The sequence below is a fragment of the Pyrus communis genome, chromosome 4 (genome assembly GCF_041283825.1).
Source record: "Pyrus communis isolate YQ-2024b chromosome 4, ASM4128382v1, whole genome shotgun sequence".
Taxonomy (NCBI): domain Eukaryota; kingdom Viridiplantae; phylum Streptophyta; class Magnoliopsida; order Rosales; family Rosaceae; genus Pyrus; species Pyrus communis.
This window is the reverse complement of record NC_142568.1, coordinates 13914756-13939294: the sequence shown is the minus strand read 5'-3', so window position 1 is coordinate 13939294 and position 24539 is coordinate 13914756. Positions and strand designations below refer to the sequence as shown.

The following is a 24539-nucleotide window of genomic DNA, read 5'->3' as shown; positions in this document are numbered from 1 at the left end:
CATTCCCCACAAGTCCTCAACATGAATGCATAGAAGAGATACAAGCAAGAATCATTACGCTCTATGAAAATTATAAGTGTTGACGAGGCATTCGTTACTATGGAATACGCATGAAACTTATGCCAAGAATTCGTTTAACGTGATTGTTTATAAGCAACCTCCACTACTTGTGAAAATAAGTTCGTAACTATTAGGTGAAACTCACTTATATTCTAGCGTCATATTCATGCATGAAAATTAAGCGTGCACTCTCAATAAACATACATAAATAAGTTATCAATCAAACGGTTAAACAAATTGAATCACAACTTATGAAACGCAATTAGAAGTAATCAAATCAAAATGTAAGCATAAACATATATTTCGAATTTCCTCATAACTTTGAAATCAAAGAAACACCTAAACATTCCAACAACTCAAACTTGAATTGTATGAACGTTTAGGCACTCTTCTCTTCCATTCCTCATACGTACAAAACAAAGAGAATTGAATTTAAACATTGAAATCAAAGAAACACCTAAACATTCCAACAACTCAAACTTGAATTGTATGAACGTTTAGGCACTCTTCTCTTCCTCTTCGTTGTAGCACAAGGTCTAAGGATAGTTTTATGGTGTGAATGGTTTGGGAAGTGGTGAAAATGGAAGGGGCGGTGTTTGGATTAGTAGGGAAAGCACGACAAGGGTGGTTTGAATGTCTACGTTCTGAAATGGAAGAAGTGTTTCTGAAATGGAAGTGTCTATGAGAATGAATGCAATGGATGCTTATTTATAGGTGAAATGGGGGGAACATGACAGCTAGGTTATGATGATGAATGCATGTGCAAAGTTGGTTGAATGATTATGAGTGCATGTGGCTGAAATAGCATGTGGAATGGCTGGAAATGCAAGGAGAATGCATGTGCACGGTTTTGGGAGAGAATGGGAGTGCAAGTGGCTGAAATGTTAGAGGAACAAGTGCATGTGGCTGCATTGTGGTGCAATGATGGAGGAACAATCTGAAAATGCAAGGTATGGCTGGAATGATTGTGTTTGTTTGAATGTGCATGTGATTAAATTAAAGGATGCAAAGTAAATAAATAATGAATGCATGTGTTGAATTATGAAGATGCATGTGCAATGAAGTGGAATGACAATCTGAAATGGGATAGGTACCCACGGCAATGATGATTTCTGGTGGTGTTTGGGTGTATGTTTGAATGGTGCATGTGGGTGAAGGTGTGGCTGCATGTTTGAATGATTAAAGGGACATGTGGGGGTGGAAATGATGAATGAAATGCATGTGAATGACAGCTAGATATGTTGATGAATGCATGTGACTTGTTTGTGGTGAGTGAAAATGCAATCTGAAATGGGAGAGCATGTGGATTAAAGGGGGAATGGTGGCTGCAAAGTGAATGAATAATGAAATGGGAAAGCATGTGCAAGGTTTTGGTGTGAATGATTGAATGTGCATGTGGCTGCAATGGATTAGGAATTCTTCAATTTCGTCCATCCTCTTGGCTCCAAGCATATGATATCCATTCCAATCTCTAATTTGCTCCAAAAGGCTCCAAAAGGCATCCTTTTGCATACTTTGCCCTTAGAACCTACAAACACACGAAAATAGCTTAAAGTACTAAAATAACTAAAGAAACATAACGTAAATGCACGAGAACAAGCCATTTAAGTCGCATGAATATGCTCCTATCAGTCATTCCCGTTTGTCCCCCTTCACCTTCAACTCCCCTCCTCCTGAGATGCCACCCTTTAGTGTTAGACTCACCCGACCCTCCACTGGAACTATGAACATGAGCACTTATTGTGGCCGGTGTTACCATAGTTGAATTATGGGCCTCCCTCAAACTATATGGAGCAATTAGATCACTCGTTACCATTAATGGCCCCAATCTTCCCTTACCTTATGCCGCACTACCACCTTCTCCATTGTTGTTCCCCCTCCCAAGTTGGGTCGAAGTCCCTCTTTCTCTACTAAGCCCCGCCTGCCTCCTCCTTCCTTTAATATTTATAATCCTCGGAGTCTCCAGAACATCTCTAATCATTCTTGTTCTAGTCCAATCTCCGTAGCCTGCCACCTCTCCACTACCAACAGGTGTAGAGTACTCAAGACTAGCATGACCAATTTTTCCACAATTATAGCAGAAATCCTGAAGCCGTTCGTACTGAAACTCAACCCAGGACTCCTTGTTCCTTGCCTTGTAACCCAGCACCCGGTTGCTAGAGGTTTGTGGTGTCCACCATGACTCGAATCCTAAGGAATTCCCTAGCTTTGGTTATATCCTCGACCTCTAGTAGCTCCCCACATTTATTTGCCAGGCGACCTATGTTTCCTTCAGAGCACAAACCCGGTGGAATTCCCTTCATCTACACCCAAAAAGGAACCATATGCATCGGGACTTCTTCCATTGCAAGATCCTCGGTCCACCTTTTGACAGAAAGGTTTTGTTTCATCACAGCCCAAGGCACTTGTTCCAAGATACAAGTTGTAATATTCTCGTCACAAACCAGAATGACATACAAGTTATCTTGTACCCAGTTGACTTGAATCTCTCCAAACTCTTTCCAAGCACTCTTCAGGATGTTTCTCACGCCCCATTTATTGAGCTGTTGATCCACCATAAAGGTTTAGTGGAATGTTAAGTCATGCAAAATCCATGTTTTTAATTATATGTTGATGCAATTTTTATGTTTCTGAATCAAGTTAAAACTCTCCCATCTTTTGTGTCGCTTTAGAATTTTCCAAATGGATGGGCTAAAGAGGTACTTAGTGATGCTGAAAGCCTTACAGAAGAGAGAATAGATGCTGTTTTGAGTGAGTTTTTGGAAGACTATAAACAAGGCTTGCTAGAAACCAAAAGCTGGCCTCTTATCTTCCCAGCTTATAAGGTCTCGAAAGCAGCCCTGAATGCGTACACTAGGACTCTGGCCAAGAAGTATCCAAAATTCTGCATCAACTGTGGCAGCCCTGGATCAGTCAAAACAGATATGACCTTCAATTTTGGCATCTTAACCATTGACGAAGGAGCTGAGAGCATTGTCAGGTTGGCACTACTCCCCAGTGGTGGTCCTACTGGCCTCTACTTTGTTCGGAAAGAAGTGACACCTTTTTGAACATGTGTAGTTTATGTTCAACGTAAAATGTGAACAATGATTGTGGAATGTTTATGTAAAATGTAAGATATAAAGTTGATGGAGTTATGTTATGTCAACATTTATTTATATGATGATTCTGCAGTAATGTTGAAAAACTTCCAAGTTGATGAATTTTTTTTACTGGATGCAAAAGCATGAAGAAGTCTGAAAACTAGGAGGTTGCAGACTAATACATGGAAACAACAAATATGGTACCAACAAGGTGCTTACAGAGGTCCTCTCTGTGTTTAATGAAGAATAAGGCTTGATAGTTTATGTACAAGCTTTTGGATTCACAATGTGAGAAGACTATGTAGCGTTAACTGCAGAGGACATGCTATTTCATTTCACAGCTCTCATTCTTTAACCTGCACTTTCTCTCATAAACCCAATTACAAGGTACATCCTCTGTTTTCGTTTTCCTTTCATCGGTAATTTACTTTTCAGTCGCCATTTTCCATTGATTAGTGCTCATCATCTGGAAACAGCACTGCCCCTAAATCTTAAAGTTTTCATCTTTCTTGGGTGCACATAATTTTGGCCCCCTTATCAGTCTTTAATCACTTTTTGGTACTTTAGGTAACAATTTAGGCCGTTCAGTCAATTGCTTTTTCAAATTATTGTACTTTGAAGTAAATAATTATTAGGTTTTGGGTCTTAATGCTTTTTAATTAACATCCAGGTAATTTATGTTTTGCTTTTTCCGGCAAGCTTGCTGGATTTACAGATGGTCACATAAATTCAAGAGATCAAATTGTTAAATGTGCATTGTGGTATTGTGTGATTGTTGGCAGGAAAACTAGATCGAATGTATATGGATGTTAGGAAGCCTGGTGTGATTGCCTTGTTTGATGTGGGACTCTCACAGCTCCAAGAAAGGTATGAATCTGTGATTTTTATTTTTCCTCTTAAATCACTGTTTATTTTTCAGTTAGAATTTTATGGACCGGTTTATCATAATGGGTTATCGATTTGAAGGACATGATCTTTTAGATTTCTTTATCAGCTTATGTGCATAAAATTTTCTGATTGAATGTATTTCGCTTGGATCCTAGGTTGTTACTCCATAAATGTTGGGGTTTATGAGAGAACTTAGGAAGGTTCACAACCCATCAGCCCAAAAAGTGTACATCTGAACTTACTATTTTTGAGAATCTTCTTGACTATGATTATGTACTGCTACCGTGGCAGCATTAACGGTTCAAAGAGTTTTCAATATTTTGGCATTCTCATAGGTTTACAGTTTCAAATCAAAATTTTCTTATTTTACATCATAAGCAAACCCAACTTCTCCTGTCATGCGTGTTGTTACAGCATCTACAAAATGAATGGGCCAATGGGATTTTAAGTGATGCCGAGGATGTTAGGAACTCACAAAAGAGAGAATACAAGATGTTCTGGGTGAGTTTCTAAAAGACTTGAAAGAAGATATGCTGGAAACCAAAAGCTGGCCTACTTCCCTCTCTGGCTATATTCTCTCGAAGACATCTACAAATGCGTTACGCGAATTGGGACCGAGAAGTACCTGAAGTCTCATCCTTTTTTTTTGTAATGTCCTTCTGGCCATTACTTCCATCTCAAGAAGTCTCACCCTTTTCAGTACAACAAACCCTTTCAAATTCATGGGATAAAGATGATTATATTTTCTCTATGCAATGATGAGATAATGATCCTTGTATTATCATAGACAACACTGTACTTTTAAAACACGTTTTATAACTATTTCGTTTTTAGTTTTCAATTCTTATTTTTCACTTTTTTGAAACCTAAAAATCATAAAATGACTCAAATGACATCTTAAGACAAAACACAAAACATATTAGTTCAAACTTCGGAAGTAAGTTAATGGATCCACTAGAATTGTATTTCACATGGCCCAAAACTCTTCTTTTGGAAATATGAACCCAAGAAACCAAAATAGGTGGCTGAAATTTCAAACCCCAAAGGGGCAAATAATAGTCAAAGTAATACAACTTGGTTCATATGACCTCAGTGCATACACAATCTGCAAAAGCTGAGGAATTGTAACAAGTGAATCCCTGAAAACTAGTCAATTATCTATATATGCTGGTCTGAGAACTAGAAAGAAAGAATAAGCTGAAACCCAAGCTATTTAACAATGGCAGAAGAAGCAGTAAAGAGGTAGTTTTATATATCTAACACCCCATTCTTATAAATTATCTTCATCTTTCATCCTGCAGAATTTGTCGATATATTTTCATTGGGCATTTTTTTTCTGTCAGGTATGCAGTTGTGACAGGAGCTAACAGAGGGATTGGATTTGCCACAGTTAAGCAGTCGGCTTCAAATGGGATCACAGTGGTTTTAACTGCTAGAGATGAGAAGAGAGGTCTTGAAGCTCTTGAAAAATTGAAAGAGTTTGGAGTCTCAGACCGGGTGGTTTTTCATCAGCTTGATGTAACAGATTCTGTCAGTGTTGCTACATTGGCGGATTTTGTCAAAACCCAATTCGGGAAACTCGATATCTTGGTAAGTAAATGACGCAATAGAGAGCAAAGATGATCAATCTCTGGTTAATTACTTACCGATGAAGCAAAGATAGATGAAATTTTTAGAAATTTTGTACCGTGTAGGTAAACAATGCAGCAGTTGTGGGAAGCATAGTAACCCCTGAAAATTTCAATTCAGCTTTAAGTGGTAAGGTGAGGTTCTATGTGCATCAAGGAAAGGTGATTTTTCCTTTTGGGATTGAAGCAACGGTAATTGACAAGAGTAACCCTATGAATCTGTAAAAGTTACATCTAGGCAAAAAATGTATCAGCTGCAAAACAATTTCCTTGTAGGCAGCGATTTTCATGCTCTCGTTTTCTGCTGCGTTACTCTCTTGTTTTTGTTGCTTGACTCTTCTTACATTTATTCAATCCAAATGCTAGGAAAAAAAGAAAGAAATGAGTACAGGGGGAGAAAAGGAAGTAAGAAAATCGCTTCCCTTTCCCCATTTGAGATGAGGTTAGGATCTTATGGAATACAAGTTTCTGGGAACACAATCCTTGTACAATTTCATTCTTATATAACTTTACTAGTTGACTTGGGATATTGATGATGCAAAACTTCCAAGAGGGTTTAACTTTTCAATATTTTTTCGTGGATGCAGAGGCCTGAAGAAATCAACTGGAGTGAAATATCGACAACACCAAACTACGAGGTAGCGGAACAATGCCTGAAGACAAACTACTATGGTACCAAAAGAGTGATTGAAGCACTTTTGCCCCTCCTCCTAATAGGATTTTTACCAACTACAAAAGTAGGGATAAAAACACTTAAAAATACTTGTAAGAGTACAAGGTTGTCGTAGTATAGCCACTTAAGCAAGGTCGTTTTCCACAAAGATTGAATGAATAATTTGTGTTTAAACCAACTCTTAATTAATTATTGAAAACAAAGTTTGGAAAATGTTGATTTTAGAATTTAATATAATAAAAACGAATTTTAAATAAAAACGAATTTTAAATAAAAACAATTAAAGAAATTAACTAGAGAACAATTTAAAGAAAATCAATTTGTAAAAGCCTAGGGTTCCGCTGTCCCCTTAACAATCCTATGCAATTTTACCAATTACTTATGAATTTCCACATACATGCTTTGAAGGTTAGGTTTTCCTAATGCATATTTTCCTCGTGTGTTCAAGCGAAAACATAAATCTAACATGCAATCCGTTTGTGATGTTCAAATCAACTATAAACATGCAAGACTCATTAAGTTTTGTGAAAACCATTTGAAAAACCATGCAACCCTTAAGAGCATGATGTTCGCCTTAAGTGAACTTACAATTACTAATCACAATAAGCCCTCCTTAATTTCAGGGTGATGTTCCAACAGAAATTGCATCAAAATACTTGTCTAAATATCCTAATTGTGATCAATCATTAAAATATATAGATAGTTTTAATCGCAATGATTAATAATTCAAAGCAAGCATGCATCCATTCATAAGCAAATTAATAAAATCACATATTCATGCTAGGACTCGTGGTTTCGCCCTAGCAAAAGAACTAGTTACAAACAATCATAATAAAATATTATTAAGAACAAGGATTGAAAACACCTAGAAAATGAATTTGAATTGTCAAAGGCTTGTGTGTGCATTTCCACCTCTCCTTCCCCTCTAACCGCAAGAACCTGATCTGAAGCACCCCGAGTAATATAAGATCGACCCCCTTCTTATTTATACTACTACAAAATAAAACCCTAAAAAGTCTTAGAATAAAACTAGGAAACATAATAAAATAGTAAAACAGAAAATAAAAGGTTTCCTATTTAAACTAAAATTCAAACTTATCAGAAAATCAGACTTTTGACTGGCAAAATCAACTTCGATTTGGTCCCAAAAGGTCTCTTTTGAAAGCTGGAGACGTCCCCTACAAATCCTCAGAATAAATCTTTCTCAAAATATACCATATTGACCTCCAAATTACCCAAAACGTCCAGAAACGTCATTCTGGGAAAGCTACGCGCTGGACCTTTATTTCATCGTCACGGTCAAACAGCTTGGTAGAAAAATCTGAAACTTTGATACAATCATCTTGAAAAATTCACGAACATCCTCCAATTAGAATCACTCCAAAATTCATCCATTTGATCACTTTTTGCTCTAGAGGAAGTCGCATGTCTTACATTGAAAATATATAACAAAATATCAAAATTCTACCAAAATATCCAATAAACTATAACTAAGAATAGGGTAAAATATTGGGAGCTTTAATGAAAAGGGCTTGGGTCAACAAATATTTAACCAAAAACCATCCTAAAATGTTATTTAACCAAAAGGGCTCAAAGTTTAATAAAAAACCATCCAAAACTATTGTGTACCTTTTTGTGCCCTTATCCTCATCTTCCTCATCATCGTCCTCATCCTCATCCTCTTATCTGCACCATGAACAATTTATAGTGTTAGTATTTCATTCCAATCAGATCCAATAAAGACTTACGGTCTCGATGATGTACGTACATATCAGGCGTCTGTAAATAGGGGCAAAAAAAAAAAAAAAAACCAAAACATAAAACTGTTTCTGGAGAACCCAAAACATAACACTGTTTCTGGAAAAAAAAGAAAAAAATCAGATACAATGTTTGTTTTTTCTATGCATAAACAAACCCTGTATCTGGAAATAAAAGAACCAAAATCCCTTTGCATCCACGCTTAAAGGGCCCATAAAGCTATGTGTGTGCACTCAAGCCTCTGTGGAATGGAAAATTTAGGGGCAGATACTGAGGCTGAGGCCCATTACTGATCTCATGGTTGAACCCATCATTTGAATCAATGAGAAGCTGATGGATACTTTGACGCTTGAGAAGGAGGCTTGGGCTGATGATGGTCCTCCTAGAAACTTTGATATTGATCCCGAAGCATACACCTATGATGATGAAGTGACCAAGAATGCAGAAGCTAGGATTAGCCTTAAGCATGTCGCTTTTTGCAGCTACTAAAGGTCCCAAAGAAAGCACTCATCCCTTATCAAAGAAAAACTCCATGCAGGTCCCAAAGAAAGCACTCATCCCTTATCAAAGAAAAACTCAGTACATAGGCGGTGAGGGCCATATAACAAGTGGCACATGGTGGAAATCTCCTCACCAATCTCACAAAAGGGCTGAGTTCAAACTCAAGGTGCCATCAAGAGTTGTGAAAATCAAGGAGGATTTTCTGGAAAATATGAAGGTTCTGAAAATTCTGAGAAAATTAGGAAATTGAAAGCTTAAAGTTATTAAGGTGTTTAACCAAGTAGTCGAGTAGGAAATTTATAGTGGACAATCAACTTAGAGATATGATTCGCGGGTTAGCACAAGGGTCTGGAAATGCACTGATTGTTTTAATTAATGAAAGTTTCGAGGAAGACGCATGTCGGTTTAATCATTATTAGCGTCTCGAGGTGCCAACTCAGCAATGATTAAAGGGGGCACTGTTTGGGTTAACATTTGAACTTTGGGCCGAAAGGAAGAAGGGCCCAAAAAGATTAAAGAAAGGAGGCTTGCTCAAAGCCTAGCACTAAGCCCAAACCGTCCATGTCAAGACCAATTGGTGCTTCCCCATTAATGCAAAGGCAAAGTGCTTACAAGAGAAGTGAGAACTGATGGAAATCAACCTACTCTCAGCCCAAAAGTACTTTTTAGTGGCAATACAAGTAAAATATTGATGAGTCACTACCCTTCAATTGCTTTTGGGCAAGAACAAAGCTACAGGCAGTCGGCCTAATTCGTCTATAAATGGAGGAAGAGGGCCCAGAGATAAGGACACTCAATCAATCAAACAAGCAAATATACAACTTACCTCTCAATCAACCAAATACCCAGAAAGCTGTGCTTTGTCCAGACTCTGCACCCTTCTCGCCATAGATTCCCCTTAGAAAGACATCTTTTGTCTAGTGTAAAAGCTCTGCTACCTTTCCCAAATGTTGTAGTATCGATTTTCTCATGTAAATTTGTTCATCTTTCGCCCCATTTTAGTACTCGATCCATTGTAACCACAAGGAGAAGATACCGCAAGACGTTTAGACCTTGCCCGACAAGGTGAAATCTTACCCAATTCTCTTTGTTTTGCCTTTAAATCAATAGATCTGGTGTTACAATGTATTTCCCAATATATGTTCAAGTTGTTTCTAGTCTTTTGACGATCCAAAGTCCCATCAGTGCTCAGATCTAGCTTACTTAGTGGTTTACCATCATTAAAAAGGCTAAATGGGAACCAAACTGGTGACTTAATCAGATCTGGACCTTCACCCTCTAAACATAAAAGATAACAAACTAAAAGTCATTGGTCTCAAGGTATAGAAAAGAACTTAATGTGGACTTAACCCATCCACGACAATCATTTGATAACAAGAAGTTAGAATAACTTGGGGCGCAAGTAATCGGCTTAAATACACGTGTTCTACATCTGTCATACAGAGATGGCAGTGGCACGCCTCTGCACTCAGTTAGTTTTGATTATGAGCCTCAAGGCCTACACCTAAGGCCCCACAAAGGCACCTTTCAGAACTAACCGTGTCCTCCTTTTGCAGCATCCCGACAAGCAGGAGCCTGACAAACAACCAAAGTGCCAACTCCTTGAGGAGCTGTGTGCTCGAGCCAGAAACCCTTCCCAGCGAAATTCCTACCTGAACACAATCCTTGTACTCTTTTCATACGCATATAAGTTAATGCATCGTCTCCTAGATGCAAAAGCATGAAGCCCAGTGGAGTGAAACATTGAATTTTAGGCCTCGTCTCGTCCTGTCCCGTCCCATAAAATTGCTATAGCTAGGAAAAAATGGTAGGTTATGCATTAAAAGAACAAACAACGGTAGGATATGCATTGAAACTCTAAACTCAGTTTATTTTCATTTTGATAATGGATTATGTGCAATTTTCATTTATGTTTTGAAACTAATTTCTTTTTGCTAGGATTACAATGTAGCCTAACTATGAATTCTTAATTTCTCAGTTTAATTATAAATGAATTTTCATTCACTTTGAGTATCACTTTAGTGTGCTTATGTGCTTGATTTTAATCTTGATGATTGGCCACCACTTTTGAGTTGAATTGAGTGTATGTGATCCGAGTTAACGCAAATGCCATGTTATTGATTCGGTTTTAGCGTCTTACAAATAGTACCATGAATTCCTTGATGTAGATGTCATACACTAGGTTTCATGTGGTCTCTTAGTTAGTTCCTAAATAGTAATGAACTAGCATGAGTGCCTGCGCGATGCTGCGGGTTTTAAAACTGTATAAAATATGTCACAAGTTTTAAATATACATGATAAGCCGTACTACTTGTGTATGTGTGGAAATCCAATTACAACCCTATCTAAAATAAGAAACAATGAGTAGAGTTGAACTTCCTTAATCAAATGAGTTTGTTTCTTCAGTTTGTTCCTCCTTTCTTCTCATATGGAGCTGTTTTCATTTATCTGTTAGAAATTGGAAAAATAGAAGTTAATGTGAACAAATGACGGTTGGATTTATTAAAAGGATCCTCTTGCTAAAGATCAGAACAATAAAAGGACTAATAGGATCCTCTTGCTAAAGATCAGAACAATAAAAGAACTAACGGAAAGTTAGAAAAATGACTTACGCAGTTGAAAACTGTTGGCTTACCAGGTCCTGCATTGACGAAAACATTAGGCATTATTAACCAAACATGTAAAGTTTATGTCAAATTTTATATTATGTGTGGTTTGAACTATGGATGATAACAATGAGATAACTGAACATATGTGTGGTTAATGGACAGACGGTGTTTCAGAGAAAAGTCTCTCTATCTTGATATTCAACACACAAAATTTTAAATATAAAGGATTTAGCATATTTAAACGATAAGTGCATGAACTAATTAGGCTTAAAAAAATAGATTCAAGTAGATGGAAGATTAAAATTGAGAACAACACAACAAAGTTGGAGTCAGTCGTTGGAAAATGAAAGTTGATTTTTGTTCCTTTATGTTCCTATTATAAAAAGTAACAACCATTTTTTATGATCAGTCCCAAATTTTAGATAATGGCCATTGCTTATTAAATTCGTATATATAGATAACTTGCACGTTGCCGTGGGAATGTGAAATAGATTATCAGTATTGTATATAACTATTAGAATAATGGACTAAATGTGTTATAAGCTTTGTGCCTATATATGTAAAAACTATTTACACAAAATATAACTGTTAGAATAATGGACTAAATGTGTTACAATGCAGAAATGCTGATTACGAAAACATGCACAACGCAGATATGCTGATTACGAAAACATGCTTACCTATAGGACAAACAAATGTGACGTCAAATGCGTAAAAAAAGAGAATCACACACTTATTCCCAATGTACTTAGAGAGCTTGACCTGAAATCCAAAACCAAATCTTCAATTGCAATGAAACAAAGGGCTTATTAGTCGTTTGAAAGCTCTTCTATAAGAAGCACTTATACTTTCAAGCGCTTTTGCTAGAAATGTTTTTACTTAAAACATGTCTGAAGTTTCTACCAAGGACCAAATGCTCCCTTAAAAAAACATAGAAGTGCTTCTTGAAGCATCTGACATTAACAGAACAGAAACTGAAAAATGAAAAGCAAGTGACTTGTACATGAAATTATGTTCACTCCAAAAACTACACTATTCAACTTCAAAACGCAGGAAAAATGAATGTTTTGATAGAAATTTCAAAGAGGATAATTAAACTACAAAAACATAATTATAATGCATGCATCCGTACCTGGCAATCAAGAAGGCAAGAAAGAAGCTGTTGCAAAGCAGGTAATTGACTTGGTAAATATGTGCTATCAAGAGACAAAAATCAGAGCATGCTAAACTTTTTTGTGCATTCATTGGTTCATTGTTAAAAATAAATAAATAAAAAATTGCAGAGGAGATTTTTTACCTAATTTTTCAGAAATAATGGTGGAGCTGCAGCTGCTGCAGTCTTATTCTGTGGAGTTTTTCATGTTATAATCTCAAGTAGAATAGACTTACATACAGTTGTTATAAAATAACATTTGTATAACACTTATACCAAGATTTACTCACATTCTTAGTTGTGAGTTATTGATTTGGTATTTTTAATCAATTTTTACATACAATTAATAATATAGATTGTAGATTTACACTCGTTGTTCTTTCCTAAATTTCTATTCTCAGTTTTTTTATTTATTATTAATTCATAAAAAAAAAATCTTTTTTAAAATGAAAATAAGGCGGATAATGCAGTAAATAACATATTCACTGGGGTAGGAAAACTAAAATCAAATAAGTTACTCAACGCATCAACAAATATAGTAAATCTAATTATCCATGAGTTCCAAAAAAACTGAAGCCTGTAACAATGCTGAAAAGCATACTATGTATTTAATCAGATCACAAACAATCCCAAGATATCTCACAATTTCTTGAGGGCATAAACACATACAATTATCAAGAAGAACACATAACTATTAACCCACTCCTCCACCGCTTGACCCCTTTGATCTGCAAAACCAAACAAAAATTTTCAACCAAAAAGAACTAATTTAACAAAGAAAATACAGTATACAAAAACAAATATTCAATTTAGCTTCATTTAGATTGCAGGAAGTCCATTCAAACAACCAAAAGGATATAAATAAAAATATTCAAGAACCAACCTTTTTCAAAGATCACTGGTTCTAGCGTTCAAACCAAAAAACTAAAGACGGTTACCTGAATTAAATGAAAATTAAAATATAATTAATTTACTCTTAACCATGGTTTTTTTCAAGAATCAGAAAAACATAAAAATATCCCAAACAATCCCAAATTTTGGAACTGCTTTAAGCCAACTTCCCATGAAATTACAGTCGCTTGAGAAATCTTCTTCAAATCAAGCCGGAACAGGTATCGCAGACTGCGTTTCTTATAAATCACTAAAAACTGGAATCAGAGCAAAAGCACAAGGGATTACGGTGGTGGTTCTCGGTTTTGCTGAGAGGGAGAAGGAGAGTTGCAGAGGGGGGACAGATGGGAGAGGCAGAGAGTAGTGAGGGATGAGAGAGAGTGACAGTGTTGGGAGTTGGGGAAGTCTGAGTAGGGTAGAGAGAAGTGAGGGTTGAGTCAATTAGTGGGGATGTAATGGTGAGTCGGATGGATTAGATGGGTGATAGAAACCGAAGGAAAATTCTAGAGATCCAGCTGGAGGGCATGCAAGACAGAAGCAAAAGAAAAATCGGATAGAGGGTGGGTCGATGTTTGACACGTGGAAAGGTCAAGTAAAAAATATGCGGTCGAAGCAGAAACTCACCATCAAAAAGAAGAGGAAGAAAAACCGAGGGGCATTTTCATCATTTTACTGTTAATGAACAGTATCATCCGAGTTTGGGTTTTAGTATATATAAATTTGTATGAATTTAATAATCTAGAAGCTATAGATTGTTAGCACATATAAGTATACGTAGTAATCTAGATGTCATGGATACTATATGAATTAGAGGAACTAAACGTCAAGTTGGATGATTACTCATTAATAATTAAAATTAAGTTGGATTGGTTATAGTGAGTCGGATACTGTAGTGTCTTTCGCAATCAAATTATAATTTGTTTTCTTTGTTTTTCGTCATCACTAATTTAAACTCATTTCCTTTTTATTCACAATTATCAATCGTTCAACTTCAATTCAAGTACAATTTAATTAGGATAGGTAATAGAATTATATCAATCTTAGTTGGAACGATCTTGTGTTTGCATACTATATTATACTACGATTCTAACACTTGCGAGCATTAAAATTTGAACTTAATATGGTTGATTTTGGTTAATCTAATTTTCATTACAATTACACCTGAATGCACTTTTAAAACCTGTTAAATCTTATTGTGACTATACTAAATTTCAAAATCTTTTAAAATTCTAACTAAACGTTAATTCTACAGTTTTTAAAAAAATTTTAAAATCTTAATTGAACTATACCCGCCTTAATTCTTATTTTTGTTCTTCCTCAATTCAATATTACAAATCAGAAACCACATCTAAGCATAAATCACTTTGCCCAATGATGTGGTAAAAGCTCAACTTTTATATAATGGAAAAGAAGAAAGTCTGTAGAGCTTCCACGTCAAAATCACACAAATAATTACAGGACCGGCTGCTGTCATACTACTCTCGGACCCAGTCAGACTGAATCTCATCATCTTCATCTAACCAAACCAATCGATCCAACTGCGTGACAGCAAACGTTCGATCACATCCATCGGCTGTGAAAACATCACCAAAGCCACATATGCATGAATGAACCCAACCGATGCCAGCGGTGACCACACGCTTTGTCAGATCCATAGTAATGCCCAACTCATCCGTTATCCTTTTTTTAACTATATCCTTGCCTACTACTTACATTGCTAATCGAATGAGAATCATATCCAGATTTTATTTGTGAAGATCCTCTCTGAATTTTTTTTGTGAGAATTCTAGAAATCTTTACACTATGTGCGTTTATCGTATAATGTGCGGTCAGCTTTCGTCAGGTACTGTTTATATTTAATTTTAAATTAAAAAAAATTTAAAATAAGATATGACAGCATAATATACGATAAACGGACACGATATAAGAATCCTCGGATCCTCACAAAGAAGATCCGAAAAGGATCCTCGTTCTCCCTAATCGATAAAAAACAAGTTGTCGATCTACTTGTGGGTCCCACATAGACCCACGGTTGATTTTTCTTTCTAAACAAACGATAGTATTTACACTAAGGGACTCAACTTACAATGGACTTTCTATAATAATGTAATTCAAATTCGTCTTTGATGAGAATTGAACCTAAAACTTCTAACTTACAAATGAAAAAAAAAATCTCATTAAATCGTAATATTCAGTGCCGGTGTCACTGTGTCACTAGCCGTCCCCACAATTACAAACCCTTGGCGCTTTTTACATTTGGGACTCGCGGTAAAACTGAGTTCGAGCTGAGAGGCTTCGGGTGTCGGCACGTGTTACCTACACCGTTGGTGGCCTAATCAAATCCCTGCCACTACACTAGCAGTAGGAGCCTAGGGGTGTTTTATATACTAAAACAAGATCCGCAGTCCACACCCTCTGCTGAATCCCTTCATTCTGAAAAAGCTCTCAGAAATCCCTGATCCCCAATTTTGATTTCCCCAATTTTCAAATTAGGGTTTCTGTTCCGCGGATCCACCCCAAACGAATCAAAATTGGTGCCGCTCCCGTCCGACATGTAATGTAGATTCGCAATCGGAGCGTAAACATGGGTCGGGTCGTCTGGTTCGAAGCGAAGCCGGCGAAAATTTGGAATAGGGTGTTGCTAGTAATTCAAAAATCGATAGTGCTCCTCGTGGGTGGGAATCACACCTCCTCCAGGTTTTGCACTCGCTAATCTACTCTCTCTTTCTCCCTTTGGCTCTTTCCCTCTCTCGAAATCTGTAATTGATTTTACAAAGTTACAAGGCTCGCAACTTTTTTGATTAAACAACTCGGCTTTGATCGGAAACAACGAAACCCAATTGCTTAAACGCGATATGATTCAGGCCCGAATCGTCGAAAAGAAGAAAATCATGGATTTGAAGGGCGTAAGAATGCAGATCCTTCATGGGTCTATGGCCCGGCGCGTGTTTCTCTGGGCATTCTTGATCGCCGCGGCTATGTCGATCATACCATTGATCCACATTTTGTCCGGGACCTACATGACAATGTTCACTTTTGTGAACTCTGGCGACTGCGCCGCCGAACTGGGCCGCGTCGTCCCTGTCGAATTGACCACGGAGAAGTTCAATTTCCAGAGTCGGTTCCTGAACCCCTTCTGGGGGTCTTACGATTCGGAGCAGTGCGTGCGGGATGTGAATTTGACTGTCAGTGTGGTCAGAGAGCTCATGGGTCAGAAGCTGTTGAAATACGGTACAAAAGCTCTCTCCGTAGGAGAGGATTCCGCCTCAGCCGTGCTGGCATTGCAAGCTTTGGGATTTCCCAATGCTCGTGGTGTTTACAAACACCGGTTCTTCTCGCTCAAGCACAAACAGTTTGTGTACGAAATTGACTATGTGGACAAGTCTTTCGATTTTGTGCTTTCCAGGGATCTCGATAAGGTTTCTGTCCCTGCGCTACTAGTGCTTGAGATCGAGCGTGTTCTTAGCCCCGGTGGAATTGGGGCTATGCTTGTGGGTAGCAGTGTTTCCTCCCCGAATAGCTTGATTAGGTCTGCTACTCCAATTTCTTCACTGCTGAAAAGTTCCAGTGTTGTGCACGTTAATTACGTCAATAACTTCACACTGGTTGTGTTCAAGAAAAATTATGACAATGCTGGTCTCTTTGAGCAGTATCGCCTTCCAGCTGACTGCCGATCCCTCACAAACAATCGACCTCTCATTGGGAAAATGGAGCCTCTGGTGAAGGAAAAACCAGTGGAGTACGGAAAGAGGTTCGCCTATTTGCCTAATTTTGTTGATCTTTCCTCAAAGAGGCGTTTGGTCTATATTGATATTGGGGCAGCACAGCATCTGAACTCAAATGTTACAAATTGGTTCCTGCCTTCTTATCCCATCGAACACAAAGATTTCAATGTTTATTTTGTTGACCATAACACTTCTGTTCTATTATCCTATGTCAAAAAGCCGGGAATTACCTTTGTTTATCATCCAGGGCTGGCCGGAATCAAGCCAAAAGTCAATGTTACAATCGATGGAGACACAGATCCATATGTTGGAGATGAAGGGTTTGATTTCCTCGTTTGGTTCAAAGAAACAGTGGGGTTTGCAGATTTCGTGGTGCTCAAGATGAATGCAGGCAGTGTAGAACTGAAGTTCCTCACGGAACTGTTTGAAAGTGGAGCCATATGCTTTGTGGACGAGCTGTTTCTTCACTGCTCAGGCCAAGTAGATGCTGGAGGTGCAATGCCGGTGGACTGCATGGACATCTTCGGAAGCCTCCGCAGCAGTGGTGTGTTTGTCCATCAGTGGTGGGGAGACGGCAACCCCGGTGATGTTCTCCTATCTGTTGGTTGATCATGATGTGATGTTGTGATCATCTTGTTTCTATCATGTTGCTTTTATGGTTGGGCACTTAGGCTAAATAAAACAACCATAATTATCTTGTGTGGTGCGTTTATGTTATGTAGGATGATGATAAACATCCAAACTGTTGCTTTATGGCTGGTTGGACACTTGAGCTTTCCAGCTTAGTAACTTATTAATCTTATGTTTGATTTGTGTTTCTCTGTTTGCTTTCGGTTCCTTTTCGTTGAAACTCGTTTAATTATGCTTATTAGAGTGGTCCAATGAAGCTTAATCTTTTATTAAACTTGACTATGGAAGATTGATGACCCTGCTTTACACATCGATCTCTTGTGCAGCATCTTTTAACCCCACGGATGAATGGTTTATTGCTTCCCTCACGTCAAGGCCTCTTAGAGGTTTTGGTGGGTACGAGACGAGCGAGACTTTTGTGCCTGTTGCATCAGTCAGGTAATGTTATTGATTCATTTAAATTATCATGAATGACGAGTTTATATTTTAAATTTTAATGGGTAAATTACACAAAACTACCTCATCTAAGACTCAAACCACAATTTCATACATCATCTTTTAAAGATTACAATTTCATATCTCATCTACGAATTTGTTACAATGTCATATCTCCGTCAGTTTTTTCTGTTAATTTCTCTGTTAAATGCTGACGTGGCTTGAGGTAGACCCACTCCCTACCCCAACTGAATTAAAAAATAATTAAATATTTTTTAATAATTAAATATAAAAAAATAAAAATAAAATCATTAAAATATTTTACCCTTCCTTCATCACCACAACCAGTCTTCCCCAACCTTCCTTCATCACCAAAACCAATCTCCCCCAACCTTTCTTCACCACCAAAACCAGAACACACTTCCCCATCGCCGCCCTCACTTGCCAATCACCCTCTTTGATGCCGAGGAGGCCGACGATGGCTTCACCTGCAGCTCCTCGAGGTGGTCCTGTTCATGTACAACGCCCTACCCGTCCGCATCCATCAAAACCAAGTTGGTCCCTGTTCATGTGCAGCGTCATTCGTCACGACGGCGTTGTTGGTGGTGCACAACCCATCGGACCCGATTTTTGGAAAGAGCGATGCTTAGGTGGGTCCCGGGTGGATGACGAATGAGGCGTCGAGGATGACACAGTTGTCTAAGGTGGAGCTGAAATCGGCCTTCCACCTAAGCAAAATTTCATTGTCGATGCCAAGCTCGTCGCTGGGAAGCTCGATCCTGCAAGTGGTGGATGGGTGACGCCAGATTGGTCAAGGCTATTGTTGTTAGAGGCGGAGGAATCCGGATCATCGACTGAGAGGGCCTTGATGTCGTCAATCTATTGAGGATGAAGAGGAGGAAGGGGTCGGGGAGGCGATTGTAGTGGTCGTTGTCAATGAAGGAGTAGGATTCCAGGAAGACATGGCAGATTGCAGGTTGCATAGAGGGATTTTAGAGAGAGAGAGAGAGAGAGAGAGAGAGATGGGGATGGGGGAAGAAATTGTGGTAGGAGGAGAAATATCTACATGGGTTAGGCTTCTTGTTCTATCATTTTACATTGCCCAGAGAGAGAGAGGGAGAGGAGAGAGAGGGTGGTGGAGGAAGGTTGGGGAGACGGGTGGGGAAGGGTTTGTAGGGGTGGATCCCACAATTTTATATAAAAATATTTAAATAATTTTATTTTTTATTTTTTTAATATTTAATTATTTTTTAATCTAATAGGAAGTGGGCCTCGCCTATAGCCACGTTAGTATTTAACAAAGAAATTAATAGAAAAACTAACAGAGATCCAACATTGCAACAAATTCGTAAGATGAGGTATGATAGTGTAATTTTTAAAACATGAGGTATGAGATTGTGGTTTGACCTATAATTAAGGTAATTTTGTGTAATTTATCCAATTTTATAAAGTTATAATAAATATACGCATGTTAAATCTATTTCAGGATGCTCCATTTTCTTATGCCTGAAATAGGATTTGGTTCGGTTTGTTTGAACCGAAAAGGATGGAACGTCCGAATCATGGGTAAGGAAATGAATGAACATGAGCTCACAACCACCGAATAATTGAAGATACGAGCGGCTTGAGAGCTTTTGGAAGCCAATCACAGACAGTAGTGGAGATGCAGACATTGAGGCGAACTGGAGAAGACAACGACGCCTTTGATTAAGGGATGTGCTATCTCCACACTTATTTTTACTTCTCACAAATCCCTATCAATTTTTGACGTCAGATCAAATGAATTGAAGAAGAACAAATGACAAGTTAACAAAGGATGTGTGATAAGTAAAAAGAGGTGTGTAGATATTAGGGCTTGGTTTGGTATTGCTGTGCTTTGAAAAAAAGCTGCTGTGAGAATAAGCGGCTGTGCTGTGAGAATAAGCGGCTGTGAAATAAAGCCAGCAAAGTGTTTGGTAAACTTTTTTGTAAAAGTGCTTTTGGAAAAAAAAAACAGTATCATAGTGTTTGGTAAACTTTTTTGTAAAACAGCTGTGACTGTGTGAAATGACCAAAAAGACTATATTACTAGATGTGCTATTAATTTAATTTTCTTAACAAATAAAAGTGAATTACTAAATATATTTTATTTTTAGAAGAAAAATATTTATAAACTTCATCTTAAATAGTATGACAAACTACTTTAATAGAAATATTTTAGAGTGAATAGCTAGGATTCATTAGTACAATATTGTTAATGTACTTGAAAGTAGTCTAATTAGATGCATTCATCAAACTTGTTGCTATTCTATTTCTTAATGCCTCTATCTCATGTGATCCTTCAGCTTGATAATTTTGATATTCATCATCATCATCATCACTACTATCGCTTTCTTCACAAAAGTCCCTGGGGTCATCAAAATGACGATCACGTTCAGAATACCTCCGTATGTAGTTATGAAGAGCCATTGTAGCAATGACAATCTTCACTTGCTTATTGAACGGGTAATTAGGCATATCCCTTAAAATTGCCCATCTTTTCTTCCATACCCCAAAAGTTCGTAGCACGGATAGAAAAACCCTTGTATCATGTGCAGTCAAACCTTGTTAATTCTTGGTGTGTTCTCATTTGTTTAAAAAAATGTTCCAAGTTCATCCAACAGTTTTCCCTTGAGAGAAAGTTAAACATAATTGGGGTTTGTTTTTGGAGGTCAAAAGTTAAAACATAATCACTTTTGTTAGGTAAGGATTATCCAACAAGGAAATCGAAGATAATTGGGACGTGACCATAACCACAAAAGCAGAGTTGAGAGGATACTCACTGAATTCAACGTTTATTTTCCAGTAAATTTACATCAAACACGAAACATTTACATTTCCGGCTTCCATTAAGTTCTCACATCTGAAAAGCCGGTGGCAGTTAGGGGAGAAGGTTTGATACATTTCCAAGACTCAATAACAAAGCGATTTCATGTCCTTGGCGACAAGAATTCACTGCTCTAGTTGGCATTTCGTGCAAAACGCATTACTCAGGCCGTTGCGGAATTGTAGCATCAGTTCCACTTCTACTTCCAGATGATCGTACCCTATTTGCAGTTTCCGAGTCACAGAAAGGAATCTGATAATGACGGATGGTCAAATCTACAGGTTGGCCCAGAACTGCAAACGCCAAAGTGGCTGTAGTCTGTGCAAATCTTCTGACCCTGGATTGGAAACAAATTTAGGATGAAAGTTTGTGCAATTGATGGCATGCAATAACGAAGCACAATAACTGATCAAACCGAGTATTTCATATAGGAGAGGCAAGAGAGGAACTGTGAGTTAAGAATCCTTCTATGTTGAAAGAGACATCCATAACTTTCATTACAAATTATCTTTCGCAAGGTCAAATGAGTCTCAGTAATATACATTTTCGTGGTACATTGCTAATTATCCAATGTACACTAAAACTTGCAAAAAGATTTCAATTCCAATATTATTCCATTACTAAATATAAAAAAATGTTTGAATAACAAGTAGTGGTTAGTTATTAATGCTGTCAAGGGTGAAAAAATATGCACATTGGCAAACGGTCAACTCATTGGCCCAAAAGAGAATAACTTAGAACTTAAAAACCAACCTACTTGTATCACAAGCTTAACTGTTATATTAAGATTGTGAATCTGTTACTAGGCCACCATGTACGTTGCACAGATTTGAATACACGGGTACAAAGGGAAAGAAATGTCATTGACATTTAAAAACAAAATTGTAATCCTGTATAAAAAGGAAAATGTAATTGTAATGTAACAGCATACAACTGTCGAAACACATCGACTATGAGTTGATCACGTTCAAGACCCTCATCATTCTATAGTTAGCTACAAGATGAAAAAGGTTTAAGCTTGTATATTCACTAGTGCATTCTAACCTACTAGCTTTCAGATAACCATATCGAGAAACCCCATCGTCAAAACACAACATAGTACTTGAAATCAAATATGCGAAGTAAAACAAAACTTAATGATGTAAAACATGAAAACCAACCAGTTGCAGTAAAAACCAGAACTTCGGATAGATAATAACCTTGCTTTCGGTCTGGTCTTGCTTCTCTTCCAACTCTTCCCTCAGCTTTGCCTTGTCCTTAGACACCTTCAAATCAATATGATAAAGTTCAAAACACGAAGAAACACAAAGTGAGCACCAACGACACAATTATTTCCTGCAATCATACGAGGCCAGATGCATTAATGTCTCAAATACTAAATGCAGGCCCAAAGTCCCGATTTGTTTCGGATACATTTCACCACAAAGATGCACGTGAAAGAATAACATCATCTTTAACAAATAAATGCGGAACAAGGGAGATATACCTGCTTGTTTTTCGTTATCCGAGGGTGATTATACTTGCAATTCGATCCGAACTTACAATTGCCAGTCCTCAGATAGTACCAACAGTCTCCATGCCTCAATGGGTACTGATCCCTTCTGCTACTCTCCTCAACAACCTCCTCCTCCACCTCACCACCATTCTCATTCCCTCCTCTGCTGCCGCTGCCGCTGCTGCTTTCGCTCTTTTCGCTCTCTCTCTCCTTCTCATTTTCCTTTTCTTTTTCAGTCTCTCTCTCCTTCTCTTCTTCTTTTTCCTCCTTTTCCTTCAAACTCAATTTCCGAATCCCATCAACAATGGAAGGATCGAAGCTCCGATCCTCATCGAGGAAGGCGGGGTCGAATTGCTGAATCTCATCGAGCACGGCGGGGCCGAGTGTCCCAATCCAATCAAGGATTTCAACAACGGACGGCTCAGGAGACGGAACAGACGGGGGATTTTGAGGAACGTCTACGCTTTCAGAAAATTCCGCAGGGAAAGCAGGGTCCAAGTTCCGAATCTCATCAACGATGGAAGGATCAAAGTTGCGAATCTCAACGGAGGGGTCGAATTGCTGAATCTCATGGAGGAGGGCAGGGTCACGATTCCTAATCCTATTGAGCACGGCGGGGTCGAGTGTCCGAATCCAATCAAGGATTTCACGCTCGAGATCGGACTGTTCACCCGTGTGTGGGTGAAAATAAGCTGCTTTTGGAAGCTGCAAATTGCAGCTTCTTGTCATCTCCTGATTTTGGGCTTTTTTTCACCCTCAACTTTGAAAAAAAGCTGTTTTTCAAAGTTTACCAAACAGCAAAAATTTTCATAGCTTTTTTTCATAGTAGCTTTTTTTTTAATCACCTCAATCCCAAACAGGCCCTACATCTCTTGATTAAAAACATTATTGTGATTGAAATAAAATAATGTAAGTGATGGGGCATCGCGAAATTGTTTTATTACTTGCAATTATTTAGCTTTGCCTTTGCCCCACAAAAATAGTTAATTGTGAAACTTTATTGGAGTTTTTTGTCTAATTGAATAATAGTCTAGCTGAATTGACATCCAACTATTCAAGGTGTTTCTTTCAACTATCTTTTCACTTGCGGCAAACAAGTAATTTCAACAAAGTGAACATTTCATCTACATCGCAAACACAAGAAAAATGAGCATTTGTCTGTCCTAAACTTTAGTTTGTTAAGCATCTCCAACAATGTTACTTAAATTCTTATTATTAGTAGCTAGCCAAATAATTCAAATGCTAATTTAGGTAGTCACCGCTTCTAACAATACTAGTTATTTTAGTTTTAGTAAAAATATTTTAGTATTATTTTTTTTCCTAAACTTTACAGTCCAAGCCCTTTTTTTTCTTTTAAAGCTCATAAACAACGTGATATAATTTTTACGTTTAGCAAAAGTTTGACTCTCCTATCTAAATTTAGCTAGTTTACGCAACTTAGTACTACAGTTTAATGATATTCCTCTTCACTTGTAAGTGAGAGGTCTTAGTTTCGATTCTTGCCAAAAAGCGAATTTGAACCACATCATTGCTAACTCATTATGAGGCTAAGCCTACCCTCTCCCCTTAAGTGTAGATAATATCGTTTTTGTTAAAAAAAAAAATTAAACAAAAGCTAGTTTAGTATTCACAAAATTAAGACTAATCGTTTAGCTAGCATTTTGGAGCTTGATTTTTCTCCAAATTTTTTTGTTAAGTCTCATTTAACTAGGGTGTTAGAGTAGCCAAACAACCTCATTTAGTTAGGCTGTTGGTTAAAGAATGTGTCAGAATATTAACAATGGTCTTCCTAGGCAAGAGTATAAGAACTTCCATCCAAAATAAAGGAGGACGCAAATAAGGAACAAAAGTTATAACGGAGTTACCTAAATGACTATTACCCCACATTGTGACAAGTTGACTAATACTCATGGATTTTAGTCAAGGACCATTGCTCCCATTCTTCTACAAAGAAAGCACAAGTGACCAAGTCCATCTAATAATCCCGTAGAGAGGTGATATTCTAGTGTACGGGTGCTGCATGACAGTCTTCTCACAGGGGTGAGGCCTACATGTGGCCTCGTGTTGGTCTGACTCCTGTGAGAGGGCCACCAGCCCGTATGCAAAAATAACTCCTCAAGGCACAAACTTCACTTACCATCTGCCCCGAGAGAAACAGAGGAAAA

The 24539-nt window shown here is 37.8% G+C and overlaps 3 protein-coding genes, 1 long non-coding RNA gene and 1 pseudogene across 4 annotated transcripts; 3 read left to right on the top strand and 2 right to left on the bottom strand.

Moving 5' to 3' along the window:
* Positions 1-2113: 2113 nt before the first annotated feature.
* On the top strand, positions 2114-3110 carry LOC148697497 ((+)-neomenthol dehydrogenase pseudogene; annotated as a pseudogene).
* A 2140-nt stretch (positions 3111-5250) lies between these two features.
* Positions 5251-6447, top strand: LOC137721992 ((+)-neomenthol dehydrogenase-like). Its single transcript, XM_088691937.1, has 4 exons — positions 5251-5273; positions 5375-5621; positions 5726-5794; positions 6247-6447. Exons 1-4 carry the CDS (start codon positions 5251-5253, stop codon positions 6445-6447), a joined length of 540 nt encoding a protein of 179 aa, XP_088548063.1.
* A 4366-nt stretch (positions 6448-10813) lies between these two features.
* On the bottom strand, positions 10814-13739 carry LOC137723468 (uncharacterized). Its single transcript, XR_015961605.1, has 5 exons — positions 13237-13739; positions 12333-13081; positions 11881-11962; positions 11204-11232; positions 10814-11039 (listed from the first exon to the last, which is right to left on the bottom strand). It is a non-coding gene; the product is annotated as an uncharacterized LOC137723468 (long non-coding RNA).
* A 2370-nt stretch (positions 13740-16109) lies between these two features.
* Positions 16110-17786, top strand: LOC137723096 (uncharacterized). Its single transcript, XM_068462254.2, has one exon. It carries the CDS (start codon positions 16136-16138, stop codon positions 17576-17578), a length of 1443 nt encoding a protein of 480 aa, XP_068318355.2. The 5' UTR covers positions 16110-16135; the 3' UTR covers positions 17579-17786.
* Positions 17787-20910: 3124 nt separating this feature from the next.
* LOC148697496 (uncharacterized) lies at positions 20911-23117 on the bottom strand. Its single transcript, XM_088692538.1, has 3 exons — positions 22366-23117; positions 22079-22144; positions 20911-21216 (listed from the first exon to the last, which is right to left on the bottom strand). The coding sequence occupies exons 1-3, from the start codon at positions 23101-23103 to the stop codon at positions 21118-21120; spliced, it is 903 nt and encodes a 300-aa protein (XP_088548664.1). The 5' UTR covers positions 23104-23117; the 3' UTR covers positions 20911-21117.
* Positions 23118-24539: the final 1422 nt, after the last annotated feature.